The sequence below is a fragment of the Bidens hawaiensis genome, unplaced genomic scaffold (genome assembly GCF_021521415.1).
Source record: "Bidens hawaiensis isolate Kalapana, Puna unplaced genomic scaffold, B.hawaiensis_p1.1 tig00026643_1, whole genome shotgun sequence".
Lineage (NCBI taxonomy): Eukaryota > Viridiplantae > Streptophyta > Magnoliopsida > Asterales > Asteraceae > Bidens > Bidens hawaiensis.
Genome location: NW_027494292.1, coordinates 264201 through 284736, shown reverse-complemented (window position 1 = coordinate 284736; position 20536 = coordinate 264201). Strand labels below are relative to the sequence as shown.

General features: G+C 36.3%; 2 protein-coding genes across 2 annotated transcripts; both read left to right on the top strand.

Moving 5' to 3' along the window:
• Positions 1-7548: 7548 nt before the first annotated feature.
• LOC143573789 (pentatricopeptide repeat-containing protein At4g21170-like) lies at positions 7549-8976 on the top strand. Its single transcript, XM_077058587.1, has one exon. The coding sequence runs from the start codon at positions 7549-7551 to the stop codon at positions 8974-8976; it is 1428 nt and encodes a 475-aa protein (XP_076914702.1).
• A 1628-nt stretch (positions 8977-10604) lies between these two features.
• LOC143573792 (putative dolichyl-diphosphooligosaccharide--protein glycosyltransferase subunit 3B) lies at positions 10605-11917 on the top strand. Its single transcript, XM_077058591.1, has one exon. It carries the CDS (start codon positions 10661-10663, stop codon positions 11690-11692), a length of 1032 nt encoding a protein of 343 aa, XP_076914706.1. The 5' UTR covers positions 10605-10660; the 3' UTR covers positions 11693-11917.
• Positions 11918-20536: the final 8619 nt, after the last annotated feature.

The window sequence follows — 20536 nt, the reverse complement described above, 5'->3', positions numbered from 1 at the left end:
AAATTGTGTGGTCATGTTCTGGTCAGGTTAATGCTAATTAAATAAGTATATACTAAATATTTTTAATAAAAAAGTATGTATAATAGGCTCGTTTAGGCTCGAGAGCGAGCACGAGCATGATAAGTGAAGCTCGCGCTCGGGCTCATTTATCTGCTTATTTTTAGTCTCGACCTCGGTTAAACTCGATTCCATTTGAGCTTTTTGCGAGCTGATCTCGACTAGCACACGAGTGGTTTGGCTCGTTTACATCCCTACAATTAGGTATGATTTTCATTTTTTACTTTTAATAATAGTCCTTGCGTACCCGCCGCATAATGGGGCAATGGAGGTATCTTTTATGTACAAAAGTTTAAAAATGGACTTTTTTTGCTTGTAATTAGCTTTGTTATAATCGGCTCGAATCATGTTCTTTACAGATGTTAATATTACTCTTGCTTTCGTTGACGTTTTATTGGAACCCTTGCATTCTATCAGGTTATGTTCTTAGTCTTTTAAGTTTTTTGAAATTGGGTTGAGAGCTTGGAACTGGGAATTCGTTTAATGTTAATTTGTGGGTTTTCTTGCTGGCCTGTTCCTTCATTATAGACTGTTGGTCATTTCTTTACCGGGTACACCCAGTATCATCCAAGTCATGGTCAAGTGAACAATACTAGGCAAATTTGACCATTATCTCTCAGAACAATTACAAATGTGTTGGCTACCTAATCTTTTTGTGTTATGTCATATCATTGTTGGATCGGTTTGAGCATGAAAGTGCGATTTATGGTTTTACTTGAGGTTGGAGTTTCGCCAAACACATTTAAATTAGTGTTAACTGTGTTTTGATTTTGTTTATGTTAGCGACTAATGTTGTGCTACTGTGCTCTATCGTTCCGATAGGCCGGATATTTCATTCCTTTGCAAAGCATAAGTTTTTTTTTGTTTTAATGCTTTATAACAACTGTGGTTGTGTGTCTTCGATTTCAGGGTTTAGGGTGAATTTGCTTTCGATGACATCGGCGATTTCAAGGTGAGTCAACTCCAGGTTGCTACTTTGCGTTTTTGATGAATAAAACTTTCTAAATTTGGTGTGTAAATGAGTTGATCTGAGCCGAGCCCAACCTCATCTAGGCTCTAATTCGACACGTTTAAGTTACGAGAGCTTGAGCTCGAGTTCGAGTTTGGATCGTTTATTGTTTTTAATTAATTTATACATTTTAAATAATTAGTAAACGTATTTATAATTATTTTCGTTTATAATAATATATGACTGTATAAACATATATTAAATATACAATCTTAAAAGTATGTAAATATTAGGCTCATATGAGCAGCTTATGAGCTTGAAGATGACTTTTTTTATTGCATTTTAATGATTTATGACATCTAGATTTGTTACGTGACTCTAACTTGCATGATAAGCAGAGTCGCCTCCCAGAAACCCGAAAGGGTTTAGGGTTTAGGACTATAGTGTTGAAAATGCTCGCAAAAACAGGTCAGTAAGTGACATTTTGAGGAAAAATACAAATTAAATCATATTGAAACTATAGTGTTGAAAATGTGTGTAGTGTATACTGAGATGAATGTTTTGGGTTATGCAGGGAACTCCATTTGCAGATACATGTGAACTCATGCACATCCCCGAACGGCTTATAGGAAGGACAGAAAATGCTGCAACAATTAAGGGTAACTTGGCTTTATACAGGAAAACGAAAGTTATTACAGCTAGCTTACATTAGTGGCTTGTAATAGCAAAATAGGATTTTTATGATTGTAAATTAGGCTCAACACTACTTTTGGGTGATGCAAATTGACAACACTTAATTTGACTAATTTTTGATGTTCTAGATGAGTTACGTATAGAATGCAAGGATAAATCTTCGTATGTAATGTTCAAGCAATTCTTTTATTCTTTTCTTTCTTTTTTATTTTCTTTGCTAATGTTTTACGCATCAGAAAATACTATATCATGATGTTTTACGCATCAGAAAATAACTTGATTATCCGTTTTATGATGTCATGATCTCTTTTGATTCATTTTAGAAAAGTAGTAATTTAGTTTTATCAAAAACCATCATACGACCCCGTCGCAAAGCGCCGGCTCGAGCCGCTACGAACTGAATCACAAATGTGTCCCCGCCGCAACGCGCGGGCACTCTTACTAGTTTTATTTATTTATTTTAACTAGCAAAACACCCGCGCGATGCGGCGGCGTCGATAACTTACAACGCGATACATGTTTCTTGTTAGTTTATCAATCCTCTTGCGATATATCATATAGTACGGTAGCCGATGTTTATTTCTTCTGGATTTTCTACGTTTATTTAATCTGCCTTTTGAAGTCATTCCAGTGAGCTTCATACAACTGATTATGCGTGATGTGATTCTCCAGCTTCGTCATTTCTCATACATATTTCACATAATAGTTGTAAGTAAACTTATAAAGATTCATTTGATATGATAAAATTAATAAAAAAAATTATTTGTTCAGTTTAAGATAAGCCTGCTAAATATACTCATTAAGGTATTATGTGTTAAAGTAGGGTAGTGTTTGGTATGAATGAATGAGAGGTGGAATGGAATGAACCATTACGATGGAATGAAAAAAGATGTGTTTGGTTGGTCGATGGAATGGAATCACTCATTACCATGTTCATTTCATTCCCCCTAAAACACCCCAAATTCATTTCATCCACCCCCCTTGTTTTTTTTTTCATTCCACTCATCTTTCACACTATATCACCTCCACCACCCTCCTGTAACTTCCTACTTTTGGTTATAACAATAATATAAATTTCGTCTATTTATAATGGTTCGTTATCGGTTTAGATAAATAGAATACGAGTTGGGCTAGTGTTGGGTTAAATGGATATGGGTTATGGACTTGGGTTATAAAGAAAGAAGGAAAGACCATGGGCTTAAGCCCATGATCCATAAATATATAAAGCTTAATCGCCATCTAATTCTCCATTCTACGCATATTCCATACACCACCCAAAACACACACTTAAGATCTCTCTCTAGTTCTCTCCTTCTCTAGCCGAAACCAAGAAAGAATCAGAGCACCGACCCGAGGTAATGATAGTTTAATATTGTATGAGCTTAACCCGTTAGATATAGTAACGAAACGACGAGCCGACACCGTTAAACCGTTTAAATCACGAGATCCGGGTGGAATCGGGTATAAACCGAACCTAAGATGAGCTGAGGAATCGCCCTAGCTCAGATCTGGATCGAACGGGACGACAAACGATGAAAACGGTGGAAAAACGAGTGACATCTCGTTTTTCCAGTGAAAACCCGATTTTCCTGCAAAGGCGGCGCCGAAAAGTGGTACGAGGTTAAGGGGAATGTCAGAGAATGTTCTGACATTCTCTGACCTAACCCTAGTTCGCTAGCGGAGCCTAACGAATTAATAGGTGATTCGTTAGCTGATTCGTACAAGGGAGCATAACGAACTAGCTCTAATTCGTATATCGAATTCGTTAAGGAAAATGAGTAACGAATTACCTTTGATTCGTTATGACCAGTTCGTTAAAAGAGAAAACGAATTAGATGGACCATTTCGCTATATGGACCAGTTCGTGAAAGGGTCCAATTCGTCATAAGGACCAGTTCGTTATAATGCTTGATTCGTTACAAAGCCAGATTTGTTATAATAGTTAATTCGCTATGAACTCCCATTCGTTAAGGACTGCATAACGAATTAGAACTTTGAAAGAATGTCAGAACAGTCCCTTGACTTCTAAAAGAATGAATTAATTACAAATAAGCCCTTGAACTTTGAGTTAGCGAATTAAATAATGATTTAAAATCCTAATGGAAAATGTGTTACGCCAGTTAATAGAAATAAAATTTTTCCAAACTGACCTGGAAGCTCGATCCCAACCAGGGGCTCTGCCCCTTGGACCCTGCTAGGGGTTGCCGCCCCTAGACCTCGCTGCCAGGGGCGCTGCCCCCGGACCCCCGTCCGTTGAGGGTTATAATTAGAATAGAAACGTGATATGGCTAGTGATAGATAAGTGATACGAGTAATTGTTATACAGTTAGTCGCGCACAGCTAAAGAAGGGAATAACTATTAACGGCGAACGTAACCGACTTCAGGTGAGTTTCTAGCCCCATTCCTTGTTATGTTTTCGGGGCTGTGTGCATACTCGATGTGATTAGTTAATACACTTATCCTAAGTGATAAGTGTATGCCATATATGTATTATGTGAAATGAATGAATGGTTTCTTGTCGATACATGAACGATCTTCTGAATTGCATGTATTGCCAGGAAATGGTTGATGTTATATGTATGTTGTAAAATGAAGAATGAATGATGTATGTATGAAACTTACGATTATGTATATAGAAAAGTATGTTAAGGAGGTATGAAAGAAAGGGTACCGGACCCTAATAATATCCGAGGATGGAGGGTACCGGACCCTAATAATATCCGATGATGGAGGGTACCGGACCCTAATAATATCCGAGGATGAAGGGTACCAGACCTTAATAATATCCGAGGTATGTAGGGCGAATGCTCTTTATAACATAAGGTTAGTTATGATTGCGTATGATGATTGATGGACAGGTTAAGTAAGTAATGCGTACCCTCGGGCACGTATATGTGTATGTAAAGTAAGTGATGTGATTAACTAGAACTCACTCAGCGTAGCTGACTTTTAGTATGCACGCAGGTTAACAGATTGAGACAGCTAGTTTGAGATGGACACATGGCAGGATTGAAGAGGCTGGCATCCGAAGATTGTCATGATGTTTTGAATGTTATGATTTAGGTTATGTTTTGAAAGACAAATTATGGATATATGTAATGAATGATTGATGTTTTATATTATTCCGCGAAAGTTTTAATTAACTCTGATTTGTAGAACTGTGTTTATAAGTAAATCCAACACCAAAGTAGGGCTACCGGTAACGGGGCCTTACACCTCCCACCACTACCCATTGCACTCTCACCACCATCGCCTCTGCCGCTGCCACCACCCACTGCCACCTTCGTCGCCGACCACCACCACCCGCCTCCGCCGCCGACCACCACCACCAACCGCTTATGCCGCCTGCCACCACCATCACCCACCTCCGATGCCACCACCAACCACCCTCTTCCACCTATCAGCGCCTCCCACTAGCACTACCACTAACCGACCATCACCGCCCACCACTCGTCGCTTACCACCGCCACCACCACCCACTATCACCACCACCTACCACTAACAACAATCGCTCTCGGCTCCCCCGGCTCCCGCCCAACGCCACCGCCGCCCACCACCGCCACCACCATCCCACCGCCACTCGCTATCGTTTTTATTTTATTCCGGTTTTTTCTAGCTTACCAAAAAATAATATAAAACTAATATTTCATTGCATTCCCACATGGTAATCAAACATGTCAATGGAATGGTAATGAATCATTCCTTTACCTCGTCCATTCAATCATTCGCTCATTCCATTCCATAACCCATTCCATTACCCTATACCAAACATAAATGCTTAATGAGTCAGAATCAATCAAAACTAAAAGAATGAAAAATTTGGAATTAGTCAGTATGGGTCCAAGATAAAAAAGAAAGGGTGAAAATGGCATACACATAACTGATGCCTTAACGCATGTAACCTTTGGTGAAATCAAGAGCTGAAAGCAACAATATAAAAAACATCATTATTTTAGACCAATTTGTTTTGGCCTGAATCCCGTTACGACCTAACATCGTTCTAACAGAAACCTTTTCTAACATGACCCCTTTCGACTTAAACCCGCACTTACCCTACCCGAACCAAATTAACCATTTTATGCATCGACTTGTTCCGACACTAATAAGGATTAACCCCTGACTCGAGTCTGTTAGACTTTTTGCCGTCTAAACTGGTAATCACGTAACATGTTGATTTTTTCAAATTTGTTAAGTATATCAATACAATACTCAAATTAAAGTGAATAAAATGCTCGTTTTTATGATGTAATTTTTATAAAAAAAATATTGGCATGTTAAAAAGTTATATTCGTTAAATAGGTCGTGAGGGTAGTTAGTTTATAATAAGGGTTAAATGTGTAACTTTTATTTAAATTTACCAAAAGTGTGTAAAGTTGAGGGACTAAGGTTGTATTTATATTTTTTTTAAATTAAAGTTTACGTTGAAAATTGTGGTACCTCTTAAATTTTAAGAGGTTATTGCTATTTGTTTTATATATAGTATAGATATAAATATAGATAAATAAGTTGATCTGGGTAAGCAAAACCGAATAAGCAAACCATAAGCGAATTAACCGATAGAGCCAAATTTAACTCAAAACCAACTGTTGTCTTGGTTTGAGGTGTCTCATAACGAGAATAACTTAATCAGGTGTATTCATTAACATATAAAATAATTATGTGTAGTATATATAATATAATAGTAGTTCATCTATAAGTATATTCTTGTTTAATGATAGTTATACATAGAAAGTATGATATTGTTATAATCTTATGTATGTATGAGGTTGAAGTTGAGACTGCTTTTAAAACACAAATTATTTTAATATCACTTATAAACTTTATCATTCAGTTACTACATGTTAGTTTATGTAACCTATTCAACACTGTTCAAAGTTCTTTACAATATTTAGTGGGACAAAGTTGTTGGCATAGTGTGTTTTACTAGAGTTGGTACTTATCATATAAATGATTTTTGTGTATATAAGGTCAAAGTTGAGACTAGTTATAAAGTGTGACTTCTTTTAATAATTCACTTGTAGAGTTTATCAGTCAGTTATACATGTCGGTTTATGTAAACAAACCTATTCAATCATGTTTGAAGTTTGGAACTGTTAAAGTTAGGATCTTTAGCTGTGAATGATATAAAGGGTTCCAGAGCACATTTTTTTTACAAGTGTTAACCATTAGTTTATGAATGACCATTCTCATAGTTGTGGTGTGTACTTGTGTGAATGTGACGATAAGAGAGCATGTCACAATGCTATACACACAAGTAATGAGAGTATCTTTATAACATTTGGCCTCAAGTTGAATTTAAAAAAAAAAAAACATCAGTAAACTTGTTTGAAATTCAGTTAACCAAATTAACCGACTAAACCATGTGTTGATAACAAATAACCAATAATAATGTCTCCGCTAGATATTAAAACGACTCATGCACTGAAGTTAAAAAGAACATCAAATATAAAATTACGATTATACCCTTATAGAAAGTTAGAAACTCAAAATTTAAAGTAAAATGAAGAAATGTCATTCATAGTTTCCCAAACTCAAAACCCGCAGAAGGTAAGGTATGCGGAAAACCAAACTCTTGATCAAATCACTCTCCAACAACACACCAAAAACCACCAGTTGGAGAACCCACATCAAGCAGACACATTTAGTCTCTCAAATCTCATCCATTCTTGAACAAAGACACAACTGGCCTTCAATTCTACAAACCCTAAGTCTCAAATCCACATTAACCCCATCTACTTTCCTCCAAATCCTCAAAACCACACAAATCCAACCCCAAACCGCCTTTAATTTCTACAATTGGGCAATCAAGAACACATCTTTTCAACCGGACATTGTTGTGCAATGCCGAATGACCCATCTGTTAATCGGGTCGGGTTTGGTTGATCCTTCAAAACCCATCTTAAATTCACTACTTGAAAACAACCCACCTGCTCAAATTGCTGAATCTTTGATCAATTCGTGTCGAAAAGATCGAAACTTTTGTAGTCAAGATGCTTCAGCTGTGTTCGATTGTGTTATCGATTGGTATTGCGAAAAGGGTTTGTGTATCCAAGCTCTGGAGGTTTTTAATTTAACCAGAGATTTTACTACATATTCGATTCGTTCGTATCATACATTGCTTACTGCGTTATACGAAACCGATGAGGCTAAGCTGGCTTTGTGTTTTTACGGTTTCATGATTCGAAATGGGGTTTCGGTGGATCGGTTTGCGTTGCGTGTAATCGCCAAAATATTCAGTAAACAGGGGAAGATCAATGCAATGCTTAGATTGATCAGTATCAATACAAGTGATCCGTTAATATACGATTTAGTAATCGATCGTTGCAGTGAATTGGGGATGCTTGAACATGCACTCCACATGTTCGATGAAATGTCTGAGAGAAAATTAAATCCAGGGTTTAATAATTTTGCTTCGGTTCTTAACGGTGCGTGCAGATACAAGAACGATGAAATGATCGAATTTGCAATGGAATCCATGGCTGAAAAGGGATACGTTTCAAAACCATTAACCAAACATGATTCACTTATTCAAAAGCTTTGTGACTTGAGAAAAGCATATGCAGCATACATGCTATTTAAGACCGCGTGTGATTCACAGCAATCTTTAAAAAACAGGACTTACGGGTGTATGATCCGAGCCTTGTCCATGGAAGCTCGTGTAAAAGAAGCAATCGAGATTCATCACATTATTGAACATAAATCAGTTCAAGTCAACCCGGTCTTTTACAACGAGTTTATCAACATTCTTTGCAATGAAAATGCATCAAAAGAAGTTGATTCTTTACTAAAAGATTTAATCTCAAAAGGGTTTAAACCGGGCCCAAACACGATATCAAAATTTATAACCGCTCTGTGCAAAACACACAGATGGAAAGAAGCAGAGGAGCTTGCAGAGTTGGCTATGCAAGAATCTATTTTGCTTGAGTCTTCGTGTTGTGGTCTTTTAATGAAGCGTTATTGTAGAAAAAGACAAATTGATTTAGCTGTTAATTTGCATGATCAAATGGAGAAGAATGATTACTATGCGGATTCAATGGCTTGCAATGCATTGATCAATGGACTTTTGGAAGTGGTGAGGGTTAAAGAAGCCGAAAAAATCTTTGATTACATGAGAATGAAGAACTTGCTTACCGGTGAAACTTTTGTGATCATGATTAATGGATTTTGTCGTGAGAATGAGTTGAAAAAAGCCATGAAATTGCATGATGAAATGCTTGCGATGGGATTGAAACCGAGCCCGAAAGTGTATAGACGACTGATTTGTAATTTCAAGTAAAATTGTTGTGAGATTATCAGTGTTCTGTTTTTAGCTGTTCAACCCGGACACGACCTATATTTTTATTCATGTAAAAATATCCAACTTAACCTGCAAGCACTTGCACAACCTAGCATGTCAGACAGGTTGATTGATGGTGGTATTAAAGCTGGAAAAAAATGGATTAAGTTGGTCATAAAAAGGTTGGCGCCAGCGGGTCGACCAAGTAAATGGATCAAACAGGTCAGCCCGTTTAGTTAATGGGGTTAAACCGGTCAGCGTGTTTAGTTAAACGCGATAAAGGCCAGCCCGTTTACATGTTTCGCTGACCAAATAGGTTGTTAAATATTGTTCATACTTCTTCTCACCTCATGAGACTGTTTTAATGTTTAGGATTTAGGAAATCAAATAGCAGTACGACAATCGTTTATGAGGATGTTTGTTATTGCGGTTTACAACTTATGTCCATTCGACTTGGGATGTGTTCTGCTATGTTTTGAGTATTCTAACGGGTTATCGAATTTAACCAAAACTGCAATTTCAATGAATAATGTCTTGATGCAACTCATCATGTTAAAAGCCTAAATCAACTTCGACGTCCCTTCATCTGTCTTGCTTTTAGCTTACAAAATCATCATTCACCAATACGCAATGTTATCCTTCGAAAGTACACTTGAATTTCATATACAAATACAATACTTAAATCCTATTTCACGAATGTCACGTATCATTGTTAGCGGTAATAATAAACTACATCTCTTGTCGGTCCTGTTATCTTAGGTAGAACACCCCAAAATGAATCACCCAGACTAAAAGATTTATATAACATTACATTAACTTGAGATGGTTTAACCTGAGTAATAACTCGACTTAATTCTTTTCATCTATGTTATGTGTTTATGTAAACCAAAACCACTCATCATAACTAATAAAACACTATTTATGTAGTCACAACTTACCATCAACATTAAGTTGTTCTCTTATCTTCGTCTACATGTCACTTATCATTTATCAATATATTAATAAGGATAAAGATTCCTAAAATAATCCACCTTTTTTGAAAAATTCCTTCACAATGAAGTTCAACTGAAAATGAGAAACTATAACGTGGCTATAAATCTCATCTTTCATGTTGAGATTGAACTCAATCTCATCGTGACAATGAGTGAGTTAGTTTGGAAAATTTATCATTATAACCATCATTTTCAGTGTGGTATAGTGGTAGGAAACTTGAGTTTCTCAATAAACACTTATGTTCAATCTTGACAAACAACACTTTGGAGGGTTATGACTGGCTCAAAGAAGAAAGACTGTGTTCTTTATGCTCTCTAGTTCGATCCTGAAGACGTCCGGGTTTTACCACAACTGAACCTTCGGACGGATTAGTTTCCACAAAACTGAAAATAACTTAGAAACGCTTAAGAGCTCCGTAAGCTGAATTTGACCAGACGACGTTGATCTTTAACCATTATATCACTTTGAACACCCCTACAAAGTATTTAGACAACTGAAAAAAAATCTGTTTGTCCAAATAGTAACGTTAACCATTAAAACACTTGAATATTTCAGACGTGTCATTATAACTAACCACGTGGCAACATTTGATTGGAACGAGTGATTCATCCCCCAACCCAAAATTCCAAGTCAACTCCAGTCATCGTCTTCTTCATCAACCAAACCCTAACCCATTTCACCAGATCCAGCCATGGCGATTCCACCGAGGTCGCCTACAGCCATTCTCCTCTTACTAATCCTACTATCCGCACCACCATTCCTCACCGCCAGCGCCGACGCCGATCTACTCTCCGAACTGGAATCCATCCGATCACGCTCCAACTCCGGCGTCATCCACCTCTCCGACACCCTCCTCCGCCGCATCATCTCCACCAAACCCAGATCCTTCAACTTAATAATATTCTTCGACGCCCTCCAACTCCACGACAAATCAGAACTCCACCTCAAGTCCTTAAAGTCTGAATTCTTCCCCCTATCCAAATCCTTCACTACCAACAACCAACACTCCCAATCCACCCACTCCAGATTATTCTTCTGCGACATCGAATTCGGCGAATCCCAACCTTCCTTCGCCCAATTCGGTGTCAACGCCCTGCCCCATATCCGCCTCCTCCCGCCCGAGGCCAATAACTTAAGCTCCGATTCCATCCCCATGGACGCAGGCGATTTCTCGGGCCTGGCCGACTCCATGGCACACTTTATCCAGTCCAGGACTAAGCTCGCCATCGGTCTCATTCACCGCCCACCGATTCTATCCAAGACCCAAGTCGGCTTCTTGATCGTCGCCTTTTTAATATCCTTACCCTTCCTGCTTAGAAAGCTATTAGCCGGTGAGACATTGTTTCACGATAAGCGGTTTTGGCTGTCCGGGTCGGTGTTTGTGTACTTCTTTAGCGTGTCGGGCACTATGCATAACATAATTAGGAAAATGCCGTTGTTCATATCGGACAGGAATGATCCGAGCAAGCTTGTGTTCTTTTACCAGGGGTCGGGAATGCAGTTGGGGGCTGAGGGCTTTGCGATCGGGTTTTTGTACACGATTGTTGGGCTGTTGCTGGCTTTTGTGACTCATGTGTTGGTTAGAGTGAAGAGTTTGGTTGCGCAGAGGATTATTATGGTTATAGCGATGGTTGTTTCGTTTTGGGCTGTGAGGAAAGTCGTGTACTTGGATAATTGGAAGACGGGGTATGCGGTTCATGCGTACTTGCCTTCGAGTTGGTGAAGAGGCTGCGATACTGGTTTGTTGCGTCTTCTTTCGAGTTTCATGTTTTAGCTATGGCTGCATGAGCTTAACTATACATGTTATTCCTTCAAAATTTAGGCTTTAAAAAGTATGTGGACTTATAATATGGATTCTTGTTTATCTTTTCCATGATCTAATACTTGTAGAATTCTGTGTTTTCGGTTTTATAGTTGAGTTAATTGCTGGCTTTAGTACGTTTTTAAACGTGGTTTATGGACTTTTTTTGTGATATACTCGTAATCCTGACAAAACATGCGGGTCGGGTCAGGTTGGTTAGGTAAGAGTCGAAACATGTTTGGGTCAAAACTGGTTTTGAGCAAAATGTGTCCAGGTCAAAGCATGCAGTTTACAAAAGTATCAAAATGTGTTCCGTTAAAATGCGCTCATCTTATTACTTATAAACCCGATTGGCATACTACGCATACTTTATTTTGTCTTCTTTAGTTTGGTTATACTTTGATAGCTTTAAACTCTTAGATAAACACGATTGCCATGCTCTGCTAGATGATCAAAACTATCGGGTATCAGAACTTTATCGGTAGCCTCCACTCGATATACAGCCAAGTCATTGCCCACTTGACGCAACTTTATTCATTTGTATGTTCATGTTGATGAAGTTTTGATGCTCAATGGTTTAGATAATCAAGCAAAGTATTACAATATTGGGTCGATTAAGAAAGTGATATGCAATAAACTGAAGTATATCCATAATGTCAAATGGAGTTTGATGAAATGCTAGGGATTCTCGAATGCAAACATCATTCAACTGCTGGCACAACCTTGTCACTGTCGTGACTCCACACGCCATATGAAATATAGCAGCTGAACCCATTTTTATACTTTTTTATTCCTTGTCAGAAACCATTTTGACCGAACCAAATTGACACAATATTTTTTAAAACGTCCTATTTGACATTAACTCATCTTGCGTGGAACCTGTTTACTCTTTTTGCCCATTTGAGCATCTTAGTTTTATATGTGGGTGACAATTCCCGACACATCACGAGTAGGACACGGAAAATGCAGGTTTTGAGTCGGCTAATATGACCCGTTTGATTAAAAAGTCAACCAGAACACGACCTATTTAATAAATAAGTTAACCCGAGCACGACCCGTTTAACAAGTGGGTAAATTGTCAACCCATTTAATGGTTTTTAAAAATGTAGGTATTTAGATTTTAGATATGAAAAGTGTTAATATTTGAAGTTAAGTATATCGATTTATTTTTTCCTCCTAAATGCTTACTTTTACAAGTGAAATGAATATTACATTTTTAAGTATTTCATGAATTCTTCACTTACAACGTATTTATTTTGAGTTAAGTATCGATTCTCCAATCAGTCTATTGGCTTCTTTTTATATTAAGCTAAATATATAAACCAAAGGTTGAACTTGTGAGTGAATGATAAAGAAACAAAAATAGTTAGTTAAACCACACAATTACAGATGATTTTATCTGAGTCGTGGTAGTTGATTGTATAAATTGTCACAAAGTCACTAGTTATTACTTGTATCCACAAATGAGCATCAAACGGGTCACAAATTTAAACGAGTTTAACACAACGTTAATAAATTGTGGATCAGGCTAGAGTTGAAGAATTCAGCCCGCAAACACGAAACCCATTTACATGAAGTGATGGACACCCATAGTTTTATATGTTCAATTGATTGGTGGTAGGAGTTAATTTGATATGTTCAATTGATTGGTGGTAGGAGTTAATATGTCAAATCTTGGTTTCTCTAGTTTATTCATTTCGAAAATGAAAGGAAAATATCATTTTGAGGTTGCTGATCCTAAATCGGTTAACTTGTTATACGTGAATGAAATGAGCTGTTGTAATATAATAAGCCATCATGTCTGCAGAATTATATGTAAATCTTGGTCATTTTCATAATCTTGATTTGATTTAATCTGAGCAAGTAATCAGTTACCCATGTTTTTATCGGTTAGTATGCGTGTTATCAGAGGGGAGGGGTTTGGTTCACACAATTTTATTTTAAAGAATTGAAATCTAGCAAATGAATTGTAATATGAAGTGATTGAATCTATCAAACACAAATTGTAGCACGTGATGAATTTAGTTGACAAAATAATCACGTTTGGTTTGCTAATTTGTTATACATGGGTCGGACCATTACAATAACCGGGTAAAATGTCGCAGCTAAAATAAATAGCTATGACAGTTAAATGTGTTGCAGTTTCTATCGAAGTTCTAAGAGCATTTTCATTCAATCCCTATTTTATTTGAGGGGTGTTTAATAATTTATAGAGTGATTTATGGTGTTGTGAGTGAAATTTTTTTATATTTTAGAAAACTCAATGATTTATAGTATATTTGAAAAACTAATGTACACCTTATATAATTTTTTAATATATTTTAAAAGTGGTTGTGAGTGAAGGAAAAAGAAATGGTAATGATAAATGTATAAAAGAATATTATTTAATTAAAAATGTAATGTGTTTTAATATAATTTTGAATTTATGGATAGAGAATAGGATGAAAAATGCTCTAAGATCCTACAAAAGTACAAGATGCTACCGCATCTCAATTGCTACCAAGTCATTGCAGATCAAAGATACTACTGATCTTTAGTTTAGGTTGCTACCGCATCTCAGTTGTTACTAAGTCATTGCAGGTCAAAGATACAACTGATCTTAAGTTTAGGTTACTACCAAGCTTTAAAGTTGCTATCAAACTACAGGTCGCCACTCACCTTTATTATCCATGTTGCTACCTATTAGTAGCAACTTGCTACTTATGTTTGATATCGTTTGAAGATCTTTCTTTACAGAACTTTTCGCCATCCATGCTGATTTGATGTGTTAACAATGAAGCGCCTTTAAGATAATCTAAATTTTCATGTTGAATTGACAATGGGATAGTCTCTTACACCTAAAAAAGGGCACAACCTCTTGACCATTGGTTGTCCCATTGAAACCCCTCATGGCAGCAAAGCTATAAGGATTCCTTAGTATCAAAGCTAAAATATTATTGAGCAAATATGCACTACACATCTCGTAACTCAAATCAATATGTATTAAGAATTTATATTTGGTCTACAAGTAAATATTGATTACTTAAAGATAATGATCACATTAAAATCACCATCACGACACTAGTAGGGGCTGTGTTCGGCCGAACACGTACAAATTTCTTTTTAATGCTATATTTTCATGTATTTTGACATCGCATACGTAGAAATTTTTGACATTGAACCTATAGAAGACCCAAACTTAAGTGATAAACTATTTGTTGCCTGTCCACAAACCCGTAGGAAAAATTCTTGGCTACGTCACTGGTGGTTGTCATACTTAGCTCACATACGTCAACTATATGATGTTTTATTAGCCTTATACTAATATATTTACCCAAATGAGTAACGACATTCGTATGGTTTCAAGGATATTATTTTAAGCAAATATCCATTTCCTTTACGATGGCTATACGTGTTATAAAATAAATGTTTTCAGAAATTGATCAGACTGATCGGACGAAGATTCAACTACGTAACTGGTTCATTCGTGTATATTTTAAGGATGACAAAATGTCATAGCCCCCGATTCCTATACCCGGGAGGGAGCTGTGAACATTGATTAATGGTATCGGTGTTTATTAAAATAAATTTTCAACGGAATATTTCATCAGGCTCCTAGTTAGGAAAAATGATCAGAGTTATAAAAACACCATGATTCTTATTTCATAAACTGAGAATACACCAGTTTTTATACAAACATAGGTTTTATAGAGATAAACCCTAATTTCAAAAGACGTTTCTTTATTCTAGTGACAAGCCACTTATTTAACCTAGAACTCCGCATGCATCATTTCTTTGTCTCTAACAAGTCACATGCAACATGTTTAAAAATATTTGATCAGCGGGAAATACTGGTGAGTACATTCATTTATAAATGACACATTTTACAGTTACAACATTAATATGTTTTTACATCTGCCTTCTTACAAATTACCGAAAGGTACCTGTCACTCGACTGTATCTATGACTATGGTCATATTACTTATTGGCTAATACTTGTCCAATAAGTAACGTGTAATAGCCCAATAGGCAAGCCATGTATACAAACCCCACAATACCAGTAGTAACCATCCCGTAAGTTTACAGAGACTTAATCACTGTAATGTAAATAAAATCCTTTGAAAATATATCTGAAAGTATTATCCGTCATGAGTTTAATAGGTTTCAAAATCATCATGACGGTATTGAAAAACTAGTTGTCTCACACAAATGTGACTTGTACAAAATCTCGAATATCTCACCTTGTATTCTTGTAAGTTTATAATAAACGAGCGCTTCCTGGTGTTAAACACCTAGGTTAAACACAATGTAGCATATTTAAATTAGTATAAACCCAATAATTTAATGATAATCGCGAGATTAGAAACTTTACACGATGGCACAATGTCTTACCTTGTACAGGCAGATCTTTCAGATTCGCGCATACAAGTTTTTATCGATCGGAGAGGGTATTGTTACGACTGCTCGGGTATAATACTAACACCTTTATATAAGAAAAGTGAGAGAGAGAAAATGTGGGACGAGCATGATGGTTGATTTTCCATTCTATTTATAGTTGAAATTTTGCCCGTTCGCGCAGTGCGAACCAACATAATCAACGAATTAGCTTAGCATGACGCAACCATAGCTTTGCCAAGTCATCCCTAGCTATGCCACGTGGCACGTCACGTGTCTCACTGTTGCGTGACTACCACGTCGTGTATCGCGAAGGATTACTTAGCGCAACACGAAAGACAAAATAGTTTTCAAATAACTGATACTACTTCGCGTATCGCAAAGGATCTTGAATGTATTCCTATGCATAGCGCGAAGGAAGAATGTAAGTCCCCGGTGTGATGGTGATCGATACGAGATCCGCACGATGTCTAGGAGTGCGGAATCCACCTAGACTCGTTTATGGTGTTGGAGACGAATAACACGATTAAACACAAACAAACACACGAACGAAATAAACGAATCTGCAGATCCTTTATATAATATTCATAACGCATTACATACTGAACGAGAAAACAAAACACGGCCGACCCGAGGTGAGCTCTACCTCAGGTCTGCCCACCCGACTCTATCTTTGTGTTTCTTTCTATGAAACTAAACAACTTAACAATTGAACTACTAACTCTTTCTGGATACCAAACCCTAAACATGACACACGTATATATAGATACACAAACTCGTGGGCTTGGGCTTGGGCCAGACGGCGAACTTGTCCTAACACGTGAAGTTGTATTAACTTCACCAACACGTGAAGTTGTTCCTAACTTCACCAACATGTGAAGTTGTTCTAACTTCACCAATGACAAAGTTGGCTCCCTCCACAACTTTTCCCCAACTAGTCGGAATTGCATAGCGACGGTCAAAAATTGCACCAACAAAGAAGTTTTCAAAAACATTAAGGTGGCTCTCAAGCGGGCGAAGTGCAAAGTGCGCTATCAAAGCAAGCGCCCATCGCACCTTTCCCGAGCCCGTGCCCGTGCGCGGCGGGTTCTTAGCACCCTCCGCTAGGACCACTGGGTGTGATTTTTCTTATAAGAACATTATCATATAAACTAGACTTCTTATAAAGAGCTTACTAGCTTTATAATCTAGCGATGCGAGACAAAAACTCACTTTCTTATTTATACCAAGGTGAAGGATTCCATTTATTTTCCTCTACCAATGTGGGATGGAATTTACTTCTTTTCTTTTCTTCATTTTTCCTTTTGTTTGTATTATAGGTTGTTCTAGTCTCCCCTGCTTATTTTGAATCTTGTCTTCGAGATCTACTAGAATAAGTGTGGATACTTTCTTCTCATTTCTGATCCTAATTCCCAAGTATATTCTGGTCCACGCCTTGAATCTCATTTCACTTTGGCCAGAATTATTCTTTTATGTTTGAGATTCCTGATTTTTCTATCTTCAATTTGTAAAGGCTTCTCAACGAATTTCAACTTTTAATTTACCTTTATATCTTTAAGGGATACTTTCAATGATTCATCAGCTAGGCATTTCCTTAAGTTGCTTACATGAAATACATCATGTATACTTGTCATTTCTTCTGGTAACTCTAGCTGAGAAGTTACTGTTCCAATTCGTCTAATAATTTGGAAAGGTCCGACAAACCTTGGACTCAACTTTCCTTTCTTGCCGAATTGAATTACTCATTTCCATGGAGATACTTTCAGTAACACTTTATCTCCAACCTGAAATTCTAATGGTTTACGTCGATTATTTGCGTAACTCTTCTGACGATCTCGTGCCGTCTTTAATCTTTCCTTGACTTGATTTATCTTGTCAGTAGTTTCTTGTATGATTTCAGGACCTGATAATTGTTTTGCTCCTATTTCTGCTCAAAACACACACTTGGGTTTTGCACTTTCGTCCATAAAGTGCTTCAAATAGGGCAACATTAATTCTTGTATGATAACTATTATTATAGGAGAATTCTATTAGTGGTAAATGGTCATCCTAGTTTCCAACAAAATCTATTACACATGCTCTTAGCATGTCCCCCAATGGTTGTATGGTTCTTTCACTTTGACCGTCAGTCTGTTGATGGTATGTTGTGTTCAAATTTAACCTTGTTCCCATGGCTACTTGGAAACTTTTCCAAAAATGAGAAGTGAAACGACTATCCTGATCAGACACGATGGATAATGGAACTCCATTTAGTGAGACAAATTTGTCTACACTTAGCTAATTGTTCCATTTTAAAAGTTTCCTTCATTGGTATAAAATGAACTGTTTTTGTTAATCTATCCACAATCACCCAGATTTTGTCATTTCCACTTTTTGTTGTAGGTAATTTAGTAACAAAATCATTGTTATTAATTCCCATTTCCATTATGGCATTTCTAATTGTTGAAGTGATCTTGATGACTTTTGATGTTCAGCTTTAACTTACGAACAAGTTACGCATTTCAAAAGATAATTAGTTATGTCCTTTTTTATTCCTATCCACCAATAGATTTTCTTCAAATCTTGATACATTTTATCTCTTCCAAGATGCATTGTATTTGGATTTATGGGATTCTTCTAGAATCCTTTCTTGTAATCCTCCTATAATTGGTACCCAGATTCTGTTCCTCATTCGAAGAATTTAATCATTTCCTTTTTCAAGTAGATCAATGGTACCATTTATTTTCTCATCAGGAGTTTTATATTCTTCCATTGCCTGTTTTTGAGCATTCTTCACTTCATTAATTAAATTGATATGAAGTTCTAACCTTAGAGCTCGTACTCTTTTAGGTTTCTCAAGCTCTTTTCTACTTAATGCATCGGATACTACATTATATTTACCTTCATGATACTGGATTTCACAATCATAATCACTAAGAATTTCCATCCAGCGTCTTTGTCTCATGTTGAGCTCCTTTTGCCCAAAATATATTTTAAACTTTTATGGTATGTAAATACAGTTTACTTACTACATACAGATAGTGTCTCCAGATCTTTAGGGCAAACATTGTTGCTCCTAACCCAAGTCATGTGTTGTGTAATTCTCTTCATGTTTCTTTAGTTGTCTGGATGCATAAGCAATAACTTTTTCACGTTGCATTAATACACATCCCAATCATGATTTGGAAGCATCACAACAAACTGTAAAATCTTCAGTTTCTTCTGGTAATGCAAGTATTGGGGCATTTGTTAATCTTTGCTTCAAAGTTATAAAAGCTTTTCTTGCTAAAATAGTAGGATATATATTTGAGAATCTTAATATAATTTTTAACAAACTAATAGGTATACCTGATACGTAAGTAATTAATTATCTTACACATAACCGGTTTTGGAACGCGATTTTACAAATTGTATTTAAGGGAAAAGTTAATATACAAAGGAAGAAAAAAATGAGAAATGTGGAAAAGATTTGTGGCCACACAAAAAATCTCTAACAAATTTAAAAAAAAATAATAAAAAAAATCATAGCTAAAAATATAAATAAAAACAAAAAAATTTAAAAAAACCAAAATGTTTCTATCGTCATTCCCGTTCCAAAAAAAAAATGCTAAAAATAGACAATGCCGAGAAAGAAAGACATAATGCAGAAAATAAACAAACAACATAATGATAAATAAAAAAACACAATATGTCGTAAAATATAACATAATGTCGAACAAAATATAACACAATGTTGAGAATTACAACATAATATCAAGAAAAAGACACAATGTCAAGGAAAAAAAATACACAATTAGTGACGAAAATAAACAAAAAAACACAATGATAAATAATCTTTTTTCCTCAACATTGTGTCTTTTTCGAGATTTTCTTGAACGAGGAAGACGATGGAAACATTTTTGTGTTTTCATATTTTTCGTTTATTTATTAAATTTTGAGTTATGATTTTTTTTTATTAATTTCTCATTATTTTTTTTGCTACAAATCCTTCTCATTGTTGTCTCATTTTATAGAATAACCTGACCCTTAGATTGATATTCAAATATTTGTCTCATTGTCGTCCTTATTTAAACCGCCTCCAATTGAATCAACTAGTTGAGTTGAACCGAGAAGCCAGAGTGCCAGACCAAGTGATCAAACTAGATATCATTATTTTTCTTCCCTAAGATTTTGTGATCCATATTACCATAATAAATTAAACCAAATAGCCAAAACTAAAAGTAGTTTCATGCCCATCTCACATATGTGATTAGAGTTGCAAATACGGGTTAATCGATTATAAATGGTTGTACTTAGCAAGCAGTTTCTGGGATTGAAATAAAATAACCTGTCTAACTAGTTTCGGTTATCAACCTTATCGTCTATTCCGGATAAGAAACGGGTTTAATTATAATTATACACTTGTATGAATAT

Excerpts from the sequence above, each read along its gene's own strand:
- LOC143573789 (XM_077058587.1), top strand. The coding sequence starts at position 7,549 with ATGACCCATCTGTTAATCGGGTCGGGTTTGGTTGATCCTTCAAAACCC.
- LOC143573792 (XM_077058591.1), top strand. The coding sequence starts at position 10,661 with ATGGCGATTCCACCGAGGTCGCCTACAGCCATTCTCCTCTTACTAATC.